Here is a 22,969-nt window from a genome sequence, read left to right as displayed (position 1 = left end):
AAAATAGTGCCGTCTTAAATGTCCAACCTTAAACTAACTTTCCGCTGGTGGCAAATCTTCTCTGTCTCCAGAGATGCTAACATCTGTCGTCAGAGGCGAAGTCAAACTTGTTTAACACTGTGTATGTGCAGTTAGAAGTTGTAAGCAAGCTGCAAATCACAGCAGTGTCGTAACAATCTCGTCGAGATTTTAAAGAAATTAAGTCATTTTGATCATTACTGCGTAGCGAGAGGATGGCACTATCACCACTGAGCACCAGTTCTACTGTCCCACTGTCCTGTGGTCTGCAGATCCCCATTTGTGGACTAGGTACGTTTTATTTTTTTATTTATCCGATGTGACGTGCTGTAAAAGTGAAAGTTCTCAAATGCAGTCTAAATGCATTATCTAGTGGAACTCTAATTAGAAGTTTACAGTTTTTACTTTGTGTTTGTTTCACTTTAACATGTAACTTGATAAGTATTATATGTGTATTTATAAATTTTTTCCCCTTTAACTCAGCATTCAATACATCCTGGAAAATGACTAATTGTGCATTCAGACGATAAGATAAACAGTGATCGTCTGTGTACCTTGGTGGTAAGAGTGGTCATTTGAGTTACTGTATTGTAAATGCGACCATTCTCCCCTGACCTCAACAAGGCATTTTGTTTACCCTGTTGCTCACTGGCTATTTTCCCTTTTTCAGACGAATCTCTGCAAACCTTTGAGATGGTTGTAAGTGAACATTGCAGTATTTGAAAAATTCAAACCAGTTTGTCTGGCACTAACAACCACGCCCAGTGCCCTGCAAGTTTTAGATGTTTCCCTATTCCAACACACCTGGTCCCCAGGACCAGGATTAAGAAACTCAGCCTTAAATCACCATTTTTCCCTCATTCTCACGCTCTGTTTAAACTTCACATGCCTACATTTATTGCATTGATGCCATGTGATTAGATATTTACAGAAGTTAAGCAGGTTTACCTAATAAAGTGGCCTGTGAGTAAATGTCCACTTGTCACCACTTGTCACTCAAAACAGTCACTTCCTTATAACCTGATAATCTCTCTCTCTCTATACCAGGTACATCACATGATGGTGGATTCTCCTATGATGCCATTGTGTATGCACTCACTGAGTGTGGTGTGCGCCACCTTGACACAGCCAAACGCTATGGTTGTGAGGAGGAACTGGGCAAAGCCATTGAAGAAAGTGGGCTAGCACGAAGTGACCTGTGGCTCACCGACAAGCTGTGGCTAGAAGACCATGGATACAAAGCAGCAAAGAAGGCCTGCCTTGATTCCTGCTCAAAGATGGGGGTGAAATATTTTGGTATGGGCTGCTGTGTTGTTGTTGTTGTTAAAAGTTCTTCATTTGCACGTCCTTGCCTCAAAATGATCTGTTTCTAGATCTGTACCTGATGCACTGGCCTGGGTCACAGAAACCTGGTTGCTCTAACAGAGAAATGAGAGCAGAGACATGGAGAGCTTTGGAAGAACTTCATGAAGAAGGTACTGAACATGGATAAACATGACAACAGGGAAAAAATATTCAAAAATTGACCGCAGCCTTATTGCCATACACAGTAGAAGTCAAAGTGTGGGGATTCTCTGTTTCTATAGGAGTGTGCCGAGCCATTGGAGTGAGCAACTTTATGGTGCACCACTTGGAGCAGCTAAAGGAAGACTGCAGTGTGATTCCACACGTTAACCAGGTGGGGGTTTTCTTCACTTAGATAAATAGATTGAATTTGTATTTTTTAACCGAAAAGGAAGAGGGTTATGATATGATGCATTAACTTTCCTTTGAGAAGTCGACCCATATGAGTTTTTCTTCAGCAGATGCTGATCCCATTCTTTAGAAATCATGTTTGCTTATATATACACAGTACATTCATACCTCTTGCAAGTTTACACACATTTCCAGTATGTGCTTGTTAACATTATGTTTTTCTTTTTTCTTCACTGCTCTATGAACATATATATGATGCCACTTCTTTCAGTCAATTTTCTTTTTCCCTCTTGACTTAAATAAACATTTATTTAACATTATACATGATGTCTCTACAATCTGCATTGCAGTGCACATTTTGACTAAAAATAAGGTATAAACTGAATATTGAATACATGCAAAAAGGTAAATAATAAGCTAATCTTAGTCTTTCAATTTCTGAAAACTTAAATAAGTATTTATTTCCAGATTAAATAATAATCAAAAAGTAAAAAAGTAAGTACTCTGTACATGACTATATTAAAGTCTACCTTGACATGACTTTATTAGGTGGAGTACCATCCTTTCCAGCAGCACAGTCACCTGATGGAGTACTGTCAACAGGAAGGGATCGTGTTTGAAGGATACAGTCCTTTGGCCAAGGGTCAAGTCCTGAACAATCCCACTGTCCTCCACATCGCAGCAAAGCACCGACGTACGCCTGCTCAGATCTGCATTCGCTGGAGTATTCAGGTTGTCACACTATTTTGAATGTTGTCTCTGTCTTTGTCTTAAGCTGAGTTGGCCTGACACAGAACACTCTGCTTCTTTGAGCGAACGCCTTTCAGCTGTAATGTCATTGCTCGTTTTTCTCAGAATGGAGTTGTCACAATACCAAAGTCCACCAAAAAGGAGAGGATCCAAGAAAACTTCAACGTGAGTTTGTCACTTTCTTTTGTGCAGTCTTTAAAAACGAAATATTAAATTAATTATAGTATGTTGTAGGCACTAATGCTGGGAATTATTCATTCAAATAATGTTTCCTGTCTATTAAGAAGTTTATTTAACTGGTCTTTTTTTTTTGCAGGCACTAGTTCACAATATACTGTACATTTAAATGTTAACCCAATTTCCTGCTTACTTAAAAAATAAGCAAAACGCTCTTAATACAGTAGACTGGATTTTTAAAATTTATTATTTTCCTTTTTTTTTTACTTCTTCTGCCACGGAAGTTATAATTTCCCCAACATTTGTCTGAAAGAACATATTTTGGCAAGATTTTCTGCATATGTGAGCTCATGCCACTGGAGGTCACTGTAACCAGGTTCTATTGAGTTTTCTGAGTTCTATACACCTATTTCTTTCAAAAAAAAAAAAAAAGTAGAGTATCTTGACATGTAAAGACAAGAAAATGTGAAAGTGTCATTGTTTAGGTTTTTTTGGGTGTGAAAATTAGGTTTATCATCATTACCTCTTTCTCCTTCTCTGCCTCTGTACACACAGGTGTTTGATTTCCAGCTGGAGGACGAGGACATGGCCATGCTGCGAGGATTACATGACGGGAGACATGTCACTTGGGACCCAACAAATGTGGAGTAATGACGTGTTGGACAGTACACCGTGTGTTTCTCCTGAATTGGGTTTTGTCAGCAGCTGATGATGAGATTACAGGAAAAGTTAATGCTTGATAGTTGCCACACGTGGCTTGGAGGAGAATTTAGGACTGGTCGTCAAGTCAAGACCGAGAGCTCCACTCCACTGGTTTGACAGCCACACGATCGGGGACGCTGTTCAAGGCAGAGCTAGATTCTTTTCCCCAGTGTGTTTCCTAAAAGATAAAGAGAGGTTAATTCTTTTGTTTTTGTTTTTGTTTTGTCAAGCGTCTTTGAGTGTTAAGAAAAGCGCTATAAAAATACGATGTATTATTATTTATTATTAATATTAATTAATTGCAGTGTTACAGCATCATAGACAAGGCATTGGATATTAAAAATATAATCGAAATATACAAATGAAGATGAAAAATTGAACTGTACTGTTAAAATGTGCATTAGGCAGGGGTCTCAAACTCCAAATGAACTCGGGGGGCCAATGAGCATCCAGTCTGGTCATGTGGGGGGGAAAAAAAGTGGGAAATTATTTTAAAATCAATGACATTCATGATATTTCACAGAATTTCAACTAAATAACATATGGACAACTGTAATAAAACCACTAAACAAGCTCATATATATATTACGTTAAATGTAATGCATTTAAAAGTGTAATATGTATAACCTAATGTATTATTATAATTCATGAAATGTTGCTCATTGTTTGACAATAGGTCATATTACATATCATATTTAGTATTATATTCTAGTTATAATCTAGCTACAGGTAGAGGAGGTCATGGGCCAGTTTCCATTTCAACATAATATAAAGTGGCGGGCTGCATTAAATTGATGGGGGGGCACATGTGGCATGTTTGAGGCCTCTGTGTTGTGTTGTGTGATTGTATAATTAAACCATGTTTTCTAATCACCATGTAGTAACATTAATACCATGTGGATCATTAAAGTAACAGAGCATCACGAGAGGAGAAGAAGAGACTTGAGGAATTGAGTACAAAGCTGGTTTAACCAGTTGGATCACAAGTCATCTATTGCTACCAATCCAGTTTATGCAAAATATAGGTGTACATGGAAATGGGGTGACACTATTCATGGAAGAAAACATTAATGAAGTTCATTGAAAGTAAATACTCACTGACAGTTTTTAAGAAAGTGGCTCATAGAACTTTGCAAGAGGAGGTCAAGCTTGTGTTCAGTGGAATGACAGCAGCTCATTCTGGTTGTCCGCTGTGTGAGCTGGGCGAGCTGGGCGGGGCTAACCAGGTCCATGATTTGGAGTTTCTGACAGAAAAACCTCACAGGCAGAGGGATCTGGATAGTAAGAAATCATGTCTTCTGCACAAGGTTGGACTTCTCCCACAGTAACACTTTCAAATGGGATGCAAATGCCAATACTAGGAATAGGTAAGTGTATACAGTCAAAGCTCCTTCCATGGACTCTGTACAGATCTTAGATCTGATTTTTGGATTTGAAAAGAGATCATGCTGCAGAATCCTCTGTCTCTTTAATGATTTGTTTCATCTTATTGATATTACTTTAACAAGTAGTACAAAGGGACCTAAAAGATTTTTCATGAACAGAAATAAGTAATCACACATAAAGATCTTTGCAGTTTTCAAGCAATCATTCATAAGTATTTAGTGTGTTTTCTTTCAGTTTTTGCATAAAAAGCCAAACATTTTCTCTCACTAAGGCACATCACAGATAGGGGGCTTCTCTCAGGACGCTGTTCTGCATGCACTGCGCGACTGCGGCATACGCCTCACTGACACATCAAAGTACAATGGCTTTGAGGCACAGCTGGCTGAAGCGATCAGAGATTGTGGGATAGCACGAGGTCACCTGTGGCTCACCAACAAACTCTGGCCAGAGGACTATGGATATGAAACTGCCCTGTCAGCCTTTCACAAGTCTTGCTCTCACATGGGAGTGAAGTATCTTGGTACTTTAGCTCGATTTGTTACCACATGTTTGCAGTCTGTTTTCCTGCGCACCTTCTCACTTGTCTGTCTCACAACTTTTAGACCTCTACATGTTGCACTGGCCAGATTCAATGCAACCGGGTCACTCCAACAGGCAACTGAGAGCTGAAGCATGGAGAGCTTTAGAGGACCTGTATGAAGAGGGTAAAATATACTCTTTGAACTCAGTACCAACCAAATCAAGTCCACTCACCTGAATTCACACTCAGGTACTGAGAAGACTTCACAGACACCGTGGTTTCTCCGTGTTCCCACAGGGTTGTGTCGTTCTATCGGGGTCAGCAACTTCATGGTTCACCACCTGGAACAGTTAAAGCAAGACTGCACGGTCGTGCCACATGTTAACCAGGTAGGCAGTGGGAACATGCCTGATGCTTCCATACACGTTTTACACAAACTAATAACGTCCATTGTCAGGTGGAGTATCATCCGTTCCAGCAGCCTAATGAGCTGATCGAGTACTGCCGTCATGAGGGCATCACATTTCAGGGTTACTGTCCTCTGGCCAAAGGTCAAGCCCTGAACAACCCCACAATTATCCAGGTGGCACAAAAGTATGGACATACACCTGCACAGATCTGCATACGCTGGAGTATTCAGGTGATACAAAATGAAACATCCATTGGAAATTTATAAACAATCACAATTCAGATTTACCCATCTATAACCAGATTTAGATTAAGTCAAATTTGTACAGAGAATGTCGTTTTTTTTTCCCTCTTAGAACGAAGTCATTACGATACCAAAGTCAACCAAAAGGGAGCGTGTGGCTGAGAACTGTCAGGTGAGGAAAAACACAACAAAAACAAAACATTAAGACACTGGAACAATCAATAACTGTTAAAGTCATTATCGTATCGTCCATGCTTTTAAGGTGTTTGATTTCCAGCTGGACGAGGAAGACATGGAAGCCATAAATAAGCTGCACGATGGACGGCACGTTGCCTGGGATCCAACTCATGTGGAGTAACCGGTGTATTTGCTGCAACATTCACGGCATCTCTTTATCTTTTTGTTTACTGTTGGAGATTCAGAAGTTGCGTCTGTGAAATTCTCCATCAATGGATGACAAGAAAATATTACATAATATGCCTTTGAGTGCTTCATCAGTGACTGAATACATGAAACAAATATACATACAATTGTAGAGTCTGCTGATAAAGGCAGTGTGTATATTCTAATGTGATTAGTGGTTAATGCATCACTTGTAAACTGTAGAGATCGGGAATTATACAAGACTGTTTTTTCATCATCCTTAAAAAAATTAAAACAATGACACAAACACTCAGAGTTAGCAATATCATTTAATCTTTCCCCCTCAGCTTAGAATCACTGTTGTACATAAGTTACATTTGTTTTCTCAATTTCACAGGTTAATTTTTTTTTCTCTTCAAACTTCCAGTTTGACCTCCCTCTCGTATCAAACAAAAAAGCAGATTGTATTATACAAAAATGCAAACCAATTTTCACACAGTGAATTCTCTTACAAAGTCATAAAATGGCGTAATAATGGCTACATCCACATTGGAGGAAGATAATTGTAGACATTCCTTAATGGAGTATAATATACATATAAAAACTTTTTTTTCTTGCTGAAATCAAACCTGTACCTTAATTTAAGAGATATTTTACAAGGGAGTAATTATATAAAAAAGCCATTTGCGAATTTCCCCAGAAAGTCAGGGAATAAAATGTGAGTCTCAAACAGCAGTAACAGAGTTCAGTGGTCATGGGTGGGAGTGGAGGGATTAACTGGTCATTTAAATGAGAGGAAGAGGCGGGCAGGTCACACGGGAGTTGCTTTTGCTAACAATTTTTTTTTTTGTAAACGTAAGTCATTTGAGTCAGATTTTGTTGACCTGCACGACGACGAGAATGAGAAACGACGTACTGAATTAACGCCAATAAAAGCCAATTCATAGCGAACCCCATTTCCTCAATGCAAAAGTCATTACATACTGAGATTCTTTTATCACAAGCTTGCAAACTTTGTATGAAAAGTTGTCAAAAAAAAAACTATTGTGTCACTCAGACACTCACGTATCACACTCACTACTCTACTACACACCATGTCAGATGATGCATTCAAGACTTTCAGGTCAGTAAATTCACTTGCCTATTACAGAAAGAAAAAAAAGCCCCAAACAACTATAAACTCACCTAGTTCGACAACATCTCTTTTGACAAAATTTAAACAAACCTTGACATTTGCAAACCTGCGTTGTTGCTGCGTTGTATAACTGATGATGGGGGTGGTGGCTAGTTCGTCTGTGTGACTGTAAATCATGCCAATTCAGTGTTAGTACAATTTTGGAGGTCATCTCATGCTCCTAATGCAAACAAAATAAAAGGAGCATTACAAGAGAATTTTAAGGCCAACCTTTCATTAAAGACTTCCTGAATATCGCTGGGGATGGGGAAAAAAAACCCCAACACTTTTCTAATACCTCAACACTATCACCCAGTACAACACACTCAGGAGGGAGAAAAAACTTAGGGTACATTTTCTACAATACAATCTAGCACACACAAAACTTCTCCATAATTTTCCAAAGTTACAGAAATTTGTCTTCTTTGGAAGCATAGTCTGTAAAGAATATCTTTGTTTGAACACAAACGATTAAGTGAAAACACAATGCGCACAGAGGTCCTTCGCCTGGGAAAGGATAAAGTCTGTGTTGGCAACCAGTGGACAGAACACAAATCAAAACAAACAAACAACCATTTTGCTGATTCTAAGTAGAGATCATTTAATATAAATGCTGAGCGAGTAGAATAAGAGGTGGCACATTAATAGTGCTTTAGTATATTAATGTATGTATACATACTCATATGTATAAGTGAGCTGTGTACCTAAACAATAAATGTAGCGAGAAAAACCAGAGGCTTGAGGTGTGGTTGCAAAAAAAAGAAAAATAAGGAAAGGAAAAAAACAAAACAAACAAAGCCGCTATTAATGTGCTGACAAATTGGAAGAGATGCCAAACAAGCTGAGGATTTAAGACACAAAATCATTTGTGTCGTTTACTGAACTCGCTCACCAGATTACAAGGGCTTTGTCAGTTCCTCAGTACATCTCATCTGGCTATAACAGAGGCTCAACATTAAATATATGACTTGACCCAGAATGTCTCCTCTATCCTTCAACCGTTCAAGCACAAACAAGGGCTCTTTTGCTCTAAAAAGTGTTGTCCATCAAGCTTATCGTTTACAGAAGGCAAAGAGCTCCATGTGTGAGCATCAGCAGTAAACAATTCACATGACGGATAGAGAGAGAGCTATGACAGTGGTAATGGTGGTGATGCTGACGGGACGTTGTGATGGGGAAAAAATGTGAGCAGAATATTGATGACACTGATAAACGATCGAATTATAAACACCTAATCTCGACTTTATTTCCTTTACCCCTCAGTAACCGACTTGCTATTCATTATCCTCAGCTGTAAACAAGACGTGAACTGTGTCACTGAAAGCACGACAGTTACGTTTCTGACAGTATAAATGATGAATCGACATTTTGTTCCGAATGCAGCCATCAACAAGGCGGAGATGTCAAGCTCTGGGTGCCCCCGCCCCCAAAATCGCAACAATGTAAAGCATGAAAAAATTAAACAGAATTCAACAAAAGACACAAGGGAAGGCAACTTCATAGAAGTTAAGGAGAAAAAAATGACAAGATAATCCCAATGGGGAGGCCTTTTGTGTGGCTAGATGAGACGCTCTAAGGAGGGAAATCCAATCCGAATTTGTTTTTTTGTCACCGTGGTGTTATTAAGTCAAGGTTACGCTCTTTCACAGGACTCAAGAAGCAAACAGAAAGACCCCGCCTCCCTAAAAAAAAACCACTTCAGGAGTATGTTGTGAAATATCTCACAACACGACAAGCTGGGACTGACTGAGCGTCATGCTTTTGGAGCACGGTCAAAAGGCTTCGTAATCAAAACCACATCAGGTCGCATAATAACCAAGAGAAGCACTAGTAGATTCCCTTGTGTGTAAAAAATAAAATAAAATAATTCAATGTTATCAAAAAAACCTGGTACAATCTTTAAAACAGAATGCTTCAAATAAATATATAATGTACTGATTTCGCCTGTGAAACTGATTTATGGTGTGTTCATAAAATGCACTGATAAAAAAAAAAAAGAAAAAAAGGCAGGTGAAGAAGTGCATGTGGTGCAAAGGGGATATCGAACACATTGCATCTCCATTTGTGATGAATACTGTGGGACATCGAGCTGCTTTTTCCCTCCTTGGACCATCTACATCTGAGCAACCACTTTTCTTTTCACGATTCTGGGGAGGGCGGGGGAGAACCAAGCGACACACCTCTGCTGTTCCCTACAGCACAGTCACACGACATGAGAAGGCATGTGATGTAAGGGTGCTCGATTACTTTGCTCCTCTGTGTTTAACCGTTCATTTGCAATGTATGCTGGGACAATTTTCATCACGTCTAGAAGTCAAGAGGACTTAGGGGGAATAAATGAAATGCAAAAATACACTTTTGTTATTCATAAAAAGGATGGAAATTGTTATTTCCCTTTTTTTTCTTTTTGAAAGACGTTACTACAATACCATCAACATCACAACCATTTTCTCTTCCTGGTATTCTCTTGTATTGTGAGCCTTGTTAATTTATTATCCCAGTACAAAAAAAAAAAAGCAAAAGAAACACACAAGAAATGTTATCATATGCCCTGGTTTCCAGGCAAGGAAAGTCATTAAAAAAGCTCATTCACAGAACAAAAAGAAAGAAAATTCATATCACGGCAGATACTGCTCATCTTCTAAATCGAATGGGTGTATGTGTGCATGCTTTTCAATCGAGCATCGTGTGTGTGTGTGTGTGTGTGTGTAAAAGTGTATACTGCCCTAAGAGCAGGAATGGACAACGCCATTCTTCTGCATCTCCGAACCAGTGGCACCTGGATCAGAGCACAGACTCAATGCAGACGTCTTATTGGTCAGTGACAGCATGGACCCGCCTACTGCACTTTCTTGCAGACTGCTGGAGCCATTTGACACCTCGCTGTAATGGGGACAAAAGTGAGAGAGGGAGAATTAGAAACAGAGGACAGCGAAATTAAGCCCACTTGCCACTTCTATCACACACACACCTCTTATACTGCTGTAGAGTTTACTGTATCTATAGACAAACACTTCCTGCTTATGCAGACATTTTCACTGTACGCTGCCTAACCATAGATGCCACTGTATGCCGAGTACAACAAAAAGGCATTTAGGGAATACAATCATCAGGAAATGTTAACATACAGTGAGACCACAACCATGCAACTTATTTTTCATTTAGAAACACATCAATTCTGCACCGAATAAAAACTAGATGCGCAAAAAATGGAGACCTTTGGAAACAATGACACATTTCCCCTCATTTGATTTCTGATTGGTTCTCATCAGCCGTGAACGAAAAGTGTGGTGTCTCGTGAGTAGTACTTTCCACAATATGAGTACACAACCACAGAGGAGAAAAACAGCTTCCTCTTCACACTAGCATGTACAGTGCACCAGAAGTGTCACGTGGGGTGTTGATGTGGATGCAAATGACTTCTGGTAGATGCTTGACTAGACACAGATGGTTTTTTTTTTCCCCCCCTCAGAAAATCTTGGTTTTCAAATGAAAATTCAGTCAGACAGATTTAGCCTAAATTCAAATTATGTACATACTCACCCAAGAGCCAGGGAGATTTCTTCCAGCTGACTCTTGTGGTCCGGTTGTCCATTCTCTGTAGGTTTCATCTTGTACTGCTGAACATCATGTGCTACTTGGTTTTCCTGGTTTGGAAATGAGTAAAACGAAATGAATTGTCATTATTCCGAAAAAGCATTTGTATAGATTTAATTTGTGGTTTATGAAAAGGACATTGGGAGGGTTAACAGGGGATTCAAGGAGGGGTTGAAAAGAAAGCTTAAAGAAACTATACTAATTCCCTCATACAACTTCCAGAATGTATAGCCAAGCATCTTCTTACCATAGCCATTTCACGGGTCCTTTTTCCAATCTCTCTCTCCACCTGGTGGAGCTCAAGGCTTAGCTGTTCACTGGAGACGGGAGTAGCACCTGCTCCCCCTGTTGGCCACTTGGGTTGTTGCTGCTGAGCTACTACTGCAGCCTGGGCCTGGCAGGGCTGCACAGGCTGCCCTGCCAATGCATTGGCCTCCCTCTGCAGCATTAAAGAATTACTGGCAGCCTGCAACCGTGAAACCGGACGTGAATGTGTGCACAATTTTGTGATTTCTGGCATCAATCGGAGAAACCGAGAAATACACTAGTGAAATAGAAAATACTGGTTTTGTTACAATTATCATTTAGAAGGACAGCACACAAATGAAGTCATCTTGTTTGCAAATTTGAAATACACATGTGCATCTTTACAACTATAAACGACAAGTATAAGTTGAATTTGTGTTCATTGTTGTGATGGTAACGGTAGGAAAGACACATTTCAATGTCGTCGAGAGAGAATACAAACCTCCATGCTGTGCATCTGGGTCTGTTGGTTGATCTGCTGGTTGACCTGCTGCAGCTCAATTTTCAACTGTTCTCTGTCTGCCAGGGGGAGGCTGTGAGGATGACATAAAATAAGAGATGTTAAAAAATGTATTCAAAGTCATTAACCTTTCACTCAAAGTCACAATATTGACCTTGGCTTCACAACCATCACACACATCTCTAATTCAACTGTTTGTTGTGTGGAAAACTTTGACTTATTTATATTCATATTAATAGTGATGATGGAATTAAAAAAAAACAAAAACAAGAAAAAAAAACTCACCGCTCACTGAAGTGTCCCTGAGAGGAGGTGGCAGTCTGGTGGGAGGGGTATGGAGCTCCACCCCATCCTCCATGGCTTCCATACGTATATTCTGCTGCTAGTGAAGGGGGTGGGGGCATTAGTTGTAAGAAAAGTTTTTATGTCAAACTGAGACGATTTAAAACCAAAGATATGTGAAAACATATGCAGATCAAATAAATGTTAATATCCCATATGAACATGTCAGTATTCTTGAAGGTTTTATAATTAAAGTATTAAGTAAATAGGCTGAACCACATAATATGTTGATAACTTTTGACATGAGACAAAAAAAGATTTATCATACAATATTAATATTTTAAAGAGCTAATGGAGGGTCACTTTAATTAAATCCGGCTTTGATGCAAGATGGGGGCCTCCCGTGTGGCAGCCAGTTCTTTGATATTTTCTAGCTTTTTCCTTAAAACTTGGTCTTTTTCTGAATTTTTTGTTATCTTGTTGATATCAAGGTTCAAGGTTCAAGGTTTTTATTTGCCATTTGTGCTTAAACAGACAGTCCAGGCACATTGGAAATCTTGTGCGGGTTCTACGAGTCAGTTGTAGGAGACAGAAACACAAACTTAAGTATAAACATAAATATAAAAGTATAAAAGTAGACCTCAAATTAAAATCTATACAGAGTATAAAAAATAATAAAAATGGAGAAGATGTGGAAAAAAATAAAAATAAAAAATATACAGATATACAGCAGATTATGTAGTATTGCACTGGGGTGTATTGCCCAATATTACACATGGTTAAGGTGAGGTAATGTCTGGTTATTTTACAGAGAGTTCAGTGGATTTGATTTGCCATCAGTCTGACTGTGGCCGTGAAAAAGCTGTTAAAAAAGCGAGTTCTGTGTGTTATGATGCTGTCCGCTCTGCTGTGCCTCAGGTTGTACTTGATATCTTTCTATAGTGTGCTTTCTTGTAAATGCATGTTTATTATTTATCTTTACTGTCTTGCTGCTGTGACAACATAAATTTCCCCCCCCTAATAAAGGACTATCTAATCTATCTTCATATATACTCTATATATCATGCTCTACTTAAGTAAAATTATACAAACTGTCACTGAAACATCAAGAAGTCCCGGATAGGATGTGTGTGTTTGGAGTAACTATCTGTATCTTCTGATACTAATAGAATAACAGTGTTTATCATTTATTAATAATTTGTCGGGCACTTTCTTACCTGGCATGGCCATGTGTTTAGAGTTTGGGTTCTGAGAAGTGGTGACCATTGCCTGCACAGGGCCAGCGGTCTGATAGCCTGTCTTTGAGGTGCGGGAGATGGCACCGAAACGTGATACAGTGGGCTGCGGGCCAAATGGGATAATGGGGTCATCATCCTTCACTTCTGCACTCCTCCGAGGAGCCTCCAGCGACGGTTCCCTCAGACTCTTTGCCTCCACGTTCTGACAGACATGGGGAGAGGGAAGCGTGCAGAGAGAAGAGGTTATGATGTGGGCAGATCTCAGGAAAAAAAAATGTGGGGGGAGCAACATGTTCTTTTTATCACCTGGCATGCTGAGGAAAAGAACACTGTTTTGTCAGTAGAATAATGAATAAAGATGAACAAACAACATGTCAGTTCTTATGCAATTTAACATCCCCTAAATCAGTTACTATACTGTGTTGCATTTAGAACAGAATAATAATCCAATCAGGAGTCTCATGTGTTCCCACCCTTAATGTTGACACAGGAAATGGACTGAAGCATTAGAACTCACCATTATTTCCATGGTACCAGAAACCATAACATCTTTGGGTTTGGCATCCTTCGTGCCAATGTAGGAGCCAATGGTCTCACAAGACCAGGGTGAGTACTGCCCCGTATAATCGGGCTCTCTGCCTTTCAAAATGGTTTTGGAGTTTTCATCACCATACTGCAGACACAACATTGAAAGAATAAAAAGCATTACTAACACACATTCACAGTCGACCAATATTTAATAAGAGTAGCATCAAGTGCGCTTCCTGAATTGTATGTGAGATTTTAAATGCTTGAGTACGATCTGAGTAAACATATGAAGTTGGTTGTGTGTTCACCTCAGGGTAGTCACTGGGGAAGGAATGGGAAAGAGTTGGAGAGGCAGCGAATGGTGGAGGGGAGATGACCTTCCTTTCCTCCAGCTGGGACAAAAGCTCCTGCCGACGTCGGTGTAGGTAGTCCAGGCTGGGTTGTGGACCACTATATGATGGCCCCTAAAACAGTCAAACACAGAGACATATTGATACGCTTAATTTTTTATTATGTATCTTCTATAGTTTTGTAACTCAGGTTTAAAGACTTGCTTAGATATTATTAGATGATACAAACATGTATTGGATTATACCAGGGGTGTCAAACATACGGCCCGCCAGAGGGTCCAATCCGGCCCACAGGATGAATTTGTTAAAATTTCACACTACGATTACAATCTAAATCTCTTCCAGATACAGTACCTGTGACTAAATGTTTGTGCCTTTATAGAGCCAGAGTGATGTGTAAATAGTACATTTGGGCACGATATTGTTGAAACTGCACTTATATTTCTCAAGAAACTTCATGTTTGGTAAAAATATCCTTCTGAACAAAAATGAGTTTGACACCCCTGGATTATACACTGCCTGGCCACAACAAAAATGTCTAAAAAAAAAAGGGTCACACACTTTGATATTTCGTTGGACCGCCTTTAGCTTTGATTACGGCACTCATTCGCTGTGGCATTGTTTCGATAAGCTTCCGCAATGTCACAAGATTTATTTCTGTTGAGTGCTGCATTCATTTTTCACCAATATCTTGAATGGATGATGGGATAGTTGGACCACCTGGAAAATGGGGTTAAGGTCTAGACTCTATGGTGGACCAATTCATGTGTGAAATGCTCCCTGAACCACTCTTTCACAATTTGAGCCTGATGAATCCTGGCATTGTCATCTTGGAATATGCCCGTACCATCAGGGAAGAAAAAATCCATTGATGGAATAATCTGGTCATTCATGATGGGTGCATCTCTTCATCTGCCTCTCTTCTTACCTGACTTTTTTGGCCCGGCAGTGTATATTCATTTAGCAGTATCAATACTACAGTGCTGTCTTATGTCATGTTGTGATATGAACTGTGGTATCGAGTATTTCTCTGGGTATCAGTGTCGAGTTTGAAACTCTAGTATCATGACAATACTATTGCATCGAGAAGGATGACACAATGAGCTGGAAGGCAAATAAAAAAACACACAAACAAACTCACCCTGCTGACATAAGCCCTCATGGGTGGAGCCTGGGCACCTGGTGGATAGTAGCTGTCTGGTGGGTATCTATCTCTAGCACTGGGCTCCTGGTGGTACAGTGAATTTGCCTGACCACCTGATGGTGGAGGAACATCTAATGGTGCAGGACTCATTCTGACCAGGTTGTCCCTCTGAGATGGGTAAGGCTGTGGAGGAGGCGGTGGACCGCTGTAGGTCCCATGGCGCCCCCGGTCGTAGTGAGGAGGATGGGGGTAAGAGAAGGATGGGCCAGAGTGAGGGGCCTGGTATGAGCGCTCTGGGGGGCCATAACCAGAGTAGGGATCTTGGTAGGGGGGTCCTGAATCACTTGGGGGAGGAGGATTACGCATGTAATCCCGTGAAACATACTGTGGTGGTGGTTGGTAGGGATAACCTGAGAAATAAACAGCAAGTTATTATTTATGTGAAAGAAAATTTAAAAACGCAATATTTTTTTCACCATCTAACAATATGCATTGCTCTTTGCACTAGACTCTGACCTGTGGGGTATTGCGGTGGCTCATACTGAGAAGCAGAAGGTGGTGGGCGAGGGTCATAGCACATCTCAGGGAGCTGTTGCTGTGAGTACACAGGAGAACTTCTAGGTACCACAGGCATGTGCTTCACACCAGACAGGTGGTCAGTTGGCATCCTGCTGTGGCCCAGAGAATGAGGTGGCAGTGGCATACCAGATTTCGGCACAGAGTCCAGACTGTTGGAATGAGAATTTCATATTCCCTGATTAAAATACTTCAGGGTCAGAATTTCAAGATGCATCCCAGCCTGTTCTTACGGATACTTTCGTTAGTATTATTCAATAGATGAAGGAAAGAATTATGTTGGAAGAAATACAGTGCAATCAAGGCTCAAGTGTTGTGAAATACAGCTGATGAATAGAATAGAATAAATTATTTAATGTCAAGTGATTCTGACATTTGTTAAATTTCCAATGCCATTTTTGTACTTACTAGGTATTATGTTCTTGTTTAATCAAATATATTGCAATATGTGCATGTGGCAATTTCCAAAACTCAGTTTTCGATGTATTGGCTGGTGGTTAATGTCGGGTAAAACAGAACAGGGGCTTACTTTTTTTACAAGCAACAAGTGACTAGATCACTATAGAAGTGTTATTGATGATATTTATGCAATTTCAATTAATTGCAGCCTCTTCTGGAAATGAAATCAATACACCATACTCACACATCAGGTGGTGATCCGGGGGTACTGGAATTCACTCCATCCATCTTAACAGGTTTACGCAACAGCTCATATGGAACCGTGTCAGTGCCACGAGCAATGAGTTGGGGCAAAGAGGGCGCAACACTGCCATTGGGGAGGGGTGAAGGCTTCCGGGTCACAGCCACATCAAGAGGAAGGCCATCATCTGGCATGAGACCTCCTTGGCCGGGGAGGCGAGCTGCCAGACGCTTGTTCATTTTACGATACCTGAAGCATAAAACACAGTGCATGGTGTTAAAAAAAAGCTAAAATATTCATATATTCAAGAGAGAAAATAGCAGGGTTTAAAGTCAAATGTAATACAAATGATTGTTGTGTTTTATGTTGTTATTTGTCAAACTCACTTCTCCAGTTCTTCCTGAGAGTGAGCAAAGGTGCAGCTGGCTCCACGAGGACAGCCTCCTTTCTGCTTCATGTCGCGACACATGTATGTCTTGTACTTGCTGTGCTGAGGAGGCTAAAAAGAGACGCGGTGTGTTAATGAATTAGAAAATACTCAAAGGTTTGTGTCCAACAGTCAATACTGTTTAAAATACAATTATAGCTGATACTGTATCAGTATCAATATAATTTATCAAATATTTCGAAATTGTGTTGTGGGGTCACACAGCAGGGCAGTGGTTAGCATTCTGGCCTCACAGCAAGAAGGTCACCAAGAAGGTCAGCTAAATGGACACTCTAAATTGACTGTAGGTGGGACTGTGAGAGTGAATGAAAAAAAGTAAACAGTAGTAACATATCTCTGAAACTATAGGATGGAAGAACAACATTTATACTCTCTGCACTTTTCAAGTTAAGATGGAAAAACTGACCTGTTGAGGATCAGCTCCTTTCTTGCTGTGGTTCTGGATGAAGTCCACCAAGCCGTGCACCACTGTCTTCACTGCAACCAAGCCCTTCTCAAGCTGCTCCCATGTAGGAGGGGGGGCATCTGCAGGAAAGAAAAAATGGAATGAACAAAGATTATAGATTTCAAAAAGAAACACTGTACACAGTATATCAGCCTTAGCCCTTAAGTCAATTTTTTAAAATCAGTATCATCGTTACCAGGACTGGGATCAATGTTGGCCAGTAGTTCCAGGTGTGGTCGCAGTCTGTTGAGGTTAGCTGGGTCGCCGGTCCTCTGCAGTGCAATCGTCAGCTCCTGGACACTCTGAGCGAAAGATGCTGGGGTCTGCAGCTATGCCAGGGAGGCAGAGCGATTGAGATTGGACAGTTAATGTTTTGGTAGGTTGATGGGTGACCACATTATGAATAATATGTAGGAACCTGCGTTTAATATATGAAAAAGCAGAACTAATGCAGAGTGTACAACGGGGAAAGAACACCTGGGATACTAACAATAACTAATATTTACTTTTCGTACACACCTTATCTATAATAGACTGCATGTGTGACTTGTGAGACTGATCTCCATACAACAGAGAAGACCACTGGTCAGGTGCAATGCGCAGCCCTCCCTCCATGGCGATCTGAACAATCTGAGAGTCGTGCTCACGCCGTAGAGCCTCATAAGTGCGAAACTCCTCTTTCAGCTGCATCAGGGATGAATCTTCATCGCGCTTGGTTACCTAGGTAGCCATAAATGCAGAAATGCGTTACATTTTTAGTAAAAACACTTGTCACTTCTTTTGCATCCATAAAAATAAGGAACATTTTCAATTAAGTTTAAATTACATATTAGTCCTGTATGTAATTGTCAACAATAATGCAAACCGACATAGTTACTTGAATGGCACCTCATACCGTTAATTTAATTACTATAATATAATTGTATACATATTCAAAGATAGTTATCTCTGTGAGGTTAGGGTAACTTAAATGTTAGAGCAATGTGTTCCAGTGTAAAGCAGCAACAACAGCTAGAACCTATTTCATTAAGGAAGTATCTTCTGGGTCTGAGCCAGAGACCTACCTTGAAGCAGGAAGCTCTGTAAAGCAGCTGCACCACATGACCTATACTAGTTTTAGAGGCCTGTGGGAAACGTGGCTCAAGCCTCTGGACTACAAAGAGAACCAACACCTTCCTAGACAGAGCAGAACCATCCTCCAGAGCAAGGAGAACCAACTTTAGAGCTTCCTCTTGCATTGCTGGTAGAGAAAAAAAACAAAACAAACACAAATAAATGAATATGAATACACTTGCATGTATTTAACAAGAGCATATAGACAGATGACAGGTCAATTTCACTTTGCAGAGTAATGGAAAGCATTTAACCTGGGCCAAGAAACTGACATCCCCGTGCACGAACAGCAGCCCACAGATTGGAGGAAAGTTGCTGTGGATTCTGGTGCTGCAAGATGAGCTCGGTAACAGTTCGCTCACCAAGAGAGCGGGCAGCTCTCATGGCTCTAACTCGGCCCTCCTCCTCCACCAGCTGGCAGTGGACTAAGGTAACCAGTTTCCTCTGCATGGGGCGACTCAGCATGCTCTGGGCTGTGCTGCTCAGACCCACACCTGGTGAGAAATTAAATTTTAATTTTTAATTCTGACATTGCATGAACCAAACCACTATTTGATAAATTCAGAAAATAATGAAGAAGTTAATTAATGTTGAATATCATAGTTGCATCCCCAGTGAGTAATGAACAATTCTGTTCTTAATTGATTGCTTTACTTTTCTTTTCTTTCTTTACTTCTCCTTTTACCTTTGTACATGAGAACAACATGCAGAAAAAACTAACTGAAAGCATATCTGAAAAGGAAGCAAGGCCATGTCCATTAGTGGTCACCATAGCAACCGTATTCTCACATCTAAGGCCACTTGAAAATCCCAGACAACTGAGTACTTGTAGTAAACAACCATCTGGGTTTATTCTGAAGGCAAAGAATAACAATAGAAGGTAGAACTAGGGGTGCTACTCATACGTGTATAAATACCTCGGGTGTTGCTGAGGGGTTTGAGGTAGAGGGCCAGCTCCTCCACACACTGCCTGGCCTCCTCATAATGCTGTGAGTCTTCTGGACTGGTAATCAAGGCAACTGGTTGAGCCTTAGGAACCTGTAACAAAACAAAGATGAGGGACAAATTAGGACAACAGATGGCAAACGCTGAAACGATTTAATACAATTATGTCTCAACAAAGTTTTAATGTTCTTTTCACTAAGACAACTACCCTCTCAATTACATATGCCATGTATGATGACACAGCACTCTGCTTTTTTCTCAAGTTTATATGAAACTCAGAACAAAAATAAACACAATTACAACTTCATCGGTCATGCTGACTTGCTGAACTGCCAACACACAAATGGCAATAAAAGAAATAGCAAAATCATTACACACACTATGCTTTATCATATTTAGTAGCAATAAGTAATACCTTTCAAGGTTTGCAAAGGCAAATTCAAATAACCAGCAGACAATAAATGTCACTACTAGTGTAAATCTACCATACCATCATCTAAATAAACTGCAGCTCTGAGGCCTGTCATGAGATATAAGAGGTAACAGACAATGACCCCTAACCCCTAATACCCTAACAGTGTAATAAAACTGTAATGACTAACATCTCCCTCAGATGAAAAAATAGTATACCCTACAAACCAAGATGTGCACATACATGCAAGGCAATGTGCTGAAAGACAAGCCCATATCAGAAAAACAACAGTTATAATTGATGCCATTATCCATTATGTGGTATATGCCTGGAAACTTGACCTCAAAGACAAAACACCATTAGCTGAGCCTCACCCTGTTGGTCAAATACTGACTCGGAAAGATTCAGCTGTAACATCCAGAATATACAGAATGTATTGCTCAATGTTGGGAGTGTGACTCATAAAAGGAATTCCCGAGCTTTGTGCACACCATGTAGAATTACTTGTGTAACACTCTAATTCAACAGTAATCAAAGAAACCAACATAAGATAAGGTCAAGATAAGAATAAATCCGAAAAATGTCACGACTCAAAACACATGCAGGGCCGGGTAATAGGGCTGCAACTAACAATTACCTTAATAATGAAATAATTTGTTGATCATTGAATTGTTTTAATTACTGATTAATTGTTTAGTCCAAAAAATATCAGAAAATGTTGATTGCCCTTTCCCAAACATCACAATGATGATGTTCTTAAACGTCTTGTTTGGTCCACAAATTTCTTTGATTTCTTTTTTTTTGTCATTTCCTGCTAATAAATTAGTCTAAAACCACAGTTGACTGGTTGCTGTGGGTTCCCAGGGCTTAGGGACTAAAACCAGTCTTTAATGGACATTAATTGCAATATTTATCAACATAATAATTGGAAATCATCATCTTGCCTAAATTTATCAATGAGCCGTTACTCCTAACCAAGCCAAGCATTCACAAAAGTACCATATAAATGTTATCAACTGAGACCTCTTGTCATTAACTGCCAAACATGTGTATAAATAAACAGAAACATGTGGCTTACCTGGCCTCCCACCAGCTGCAACAGGGCTGTGTTGACAGGTAGCTGCTCAATGTCTGTGTTGATGGCTGTCTGGTCAAAGGGACAGGCCTTGCGGTGCAACTTGTTCAGGCACATCTTGCAGACAGTATGTCCACAACCTAAACTGATGGGCCTGCGAACAGTCTCTTCAAATGTCTGTGTGCAGATTGGACACAGCAGGAACTCTGTCCATTGTGGTGCTTGCACTGGCATGGTTTTATGTTGATGGGACGACTGCGTGTAAATATATGTAAGCTTTTACACAGAGGAAAAAAATATAATAATATATATGTATATATATATATATATATATATGGAAGATTCCACTGGAATCAAGATTTTTCTTCCGAACTTAATCGTTCTTAAATGTCCTCACACATTGTGGATTTTGGATCACATTGCGTGATGAATACTGTGGGGGAAAGAGAAGGAGAACATTAATTAAAATTGTGCCACATTCACATTTTTACATGCAAGTCGACATGAAGTTTCAAAGTGCTGAGTTTAATACTCTGCCAGTATCTGATTGTATCAACAAAACGTGGATGTGGTGTGAACGAGTACATCAGCAGTTGCCGATTACTCACTCACTGATACATGAAAACAAAACGGTTTGTATTACAACGTATATTTTGACGTTGGCTACTCGACGCTGAGCGTTCTTCAATCGAAACAACAAAGTAAAAAGCGAAATCAGATTTAAACCATGTGAAGCTCATATTTCCCAAATTACATGGATAAAACAAGCGATTAAGAAAAACCAAAACAACTGATGTGTGGCCTACTTAAAAGAGCTGGTTACCACTATGACTGTGGACAAAGGGTCCTGTGGAGGCTAACGAACAAGTCCCTCCGCGCTAACTTGTTATGAAGCTAATATAGTTATAAATGTGCTAATATTGTTCTAAAGCACCGATTATCTGTATGGTACTTGGTTTGCAATCATGGTTGTTATCGCTCTGACGTTTCGTTGTACAAACATCACTGATGTATCTAAAATTAGCTTTTGCAATCAATTTGTAGGTAGCATTAGCTCACTTTTACCAAGCTAAGCTATGGGTGGCTAGTTTGCGAGACTGGTTAGCGAGCAAAACGTCGCTTGATTAAAACAAACTACTGCCTAATATCACACCAATGATTTTTGAGTGTTGAAAATGTTAGTATTGTGAACGTTAACGTGAACTTGAAATCATTACACTGACAAAGAATTACATCCGATACCGTCTCTTGGTCAAGAAAAAACATAGCTTGAGAAGAGACAGCGAAGTGTAGCCATTTGACTTGAGATTATGTAACGCTAGCGTCCGAAACTACAAAGCAAACCAAGTATCTTCACATGTATTTCTGTCCCATGGTGCAGTAATGTCGTACCGTTATTAATTAAATGTTCGAGATCAAAGTATGATTGTGTTTTGATCACAGTGTAAGAGGCAGTCCACATATATACTACCATCGCCGGACTGAGCACAGAGGGCTAACAGGATAGCAAAGTAACCGTACTCCTCCCTGTAGCAGCGGTTAGCTTGTTAGCTTAGCTACCTATCGTGTTAGCAACATCTAGTATCGCCATAGCTATGCGTCAATTCGATGTGACTAAAACAAAATATACAATATCCACCGTTACTTCCCGAGCCGAAAAATATGTATATGTTGCCGATGCTACTCACTCATTCCAAAACACTTGGAAGATTTTCATCCTTTTTCAGAAAACGGTTGCCATATTTTCTTGCCATGTCGACTGTGCAGCTTAGCTGCTGCCGAGGTTTGGGGAGGGTGTCGACTCGAAAACAGGCTCGTTAGCCGGTTACAGCTAGCTGAGCACGGTGTGTGTGTGTGTGTGTGTGTTCTTGTGTGTCTGTGTTGTGTTTTCAGTGGCACCCTCTAGTGTCTACTTCTGTCACTGACGCTATTTTGTATTTGTATGGATGGATGTATTTCTGTGTTAATATGCC

General features: G+C 40.1%; 3 protein-coding genes across 5 annotated transcripts; 2 read left to right on the top strand and 1 right to left on the bottom strand.

Moving 5' to 3' along the window:
- The first annotated feature begins 99 nt into the window (after positions 1-99).
- Positions 100-4,222, top strand: LOC122780211 (glyoxal reductase-like). The gene is made up of 7 exons (XM_044043071.1): positions 100-309; positions 1,066-1,314; positions 1,392-1,493; positions 1,605-1,696; positions 2,263-2,445; positions 2,569-2,628; positions 3,196-4,222. The coding sequence occupies exons 1-7, from the start codon at positions 234-236 to the stop codon at positions 3,289-3,291; spliced, it is 858 nt and encodes a 285-aa protein (XP_043899006.1). The 5' UTR covers positions 100-233; the 3' UTR covers positions 3,292-4,222.
- A 61-nt stretch (positions 4,223-4,283) lies between these two features.
- Positions 4,284-6,277, top strand: LOC122780219 (uncharacterized oxidoreductase ZK1290.5-like). Its single transcript, XM_044043083.1, has 7 exons — positions 4,284-4,709; positions 5,000-5,248; positions 5,331-5,432; positions 5,546-5,637; positions 5,706-5,888; positions 6,013-6,072; positions 6,163-6,277. Exons 1-7 carry the CDS (start codon positions 4,634-4,636, stop codon positions 6,256-6,258), a joined length of 858 nt encoding a protein of 285 aa, XP_043899018.1. The 5' UTR covers positions 4,284-4,633; the 3' UTR covers positions 6,259-6,277.
- A 1,975-nt stretch (positions 6,278-8,252) lies between these two features.
- Positions 8,253-22,828, bottom strand: rc3h1b (ring finger and CCCH-type domains 1b). 3 transcript variants are annotated; one of them, XM_044042929.1, is made up of 20 exons: positions 22,685-22,828; positions 21,000-21,429; positions 19,482-19,602; positions 18,819-19,058; positions 18,516-18,691; positions 17,971-18,171; positions 17,648-17,780; positions 17,413-17,531; positions 16,945-17,057; positions 16,562-16,807; positions 15,859-16,070; positions 15,340-15,752; positions 14,157-14,312; positions 13,838-13,993; positions 13,300-13,522; positions 12,086-12,182; positions 11,783-11,873; positions 11,282-11,500; positions 10,981-11,084; positions 8,253-10,320 (listed from the first exon to the last, which is right to left on the bottom strand). In XM_044042929.1, the coding sequence occupies exons 2-20, from the start codon at positions 21,228-21,230 to the stop codon at positions 10,164-10,166; spliced, it is 3,408 nt and encodes a 1,135-aa protein (XP_043898864.1). In that variant the 5' UTR covers positions 21,231-21,429; positions 22,685-22,828; the 3' UTR covers positions 8,253-10,163. The 3 variants fall into 3 exon arrangements, with proteins under 3 accessions (XP_043898864.1, XP_043898872.1, XP_043898880.1); XM_044042937.1 differs by having other exon boundaries at positions 12,086-12,179; XM_044042945.1 differs by having other exon boundaries at positions 10,259-10,320; positions 10,977-11,084.
- Between the last annotated feature and the right edge of the window lie 141 nt (positions 22,829-22,969).

Source organism: Solea senegalensis, linkage group LG1 (genome assembly GCF_019176455.1).
Source record: "Solea senegalensis isolate Sse05_10M linkage group LG1, IFAPA_SoseM_1, whole genome shotgun sequence".
Taxonomy (NCBI): Eukaryota; Metazoa; Chordata; class Actinopteri; order Pleuronectiformes; family Soleidae; genus Solea; species Solea senegalensis.
The sequence above is the reverse complement of the archived record's forward strand: the minus strand, read 5'-3'. Positions and strand labels throughout refer to the sequence as shown.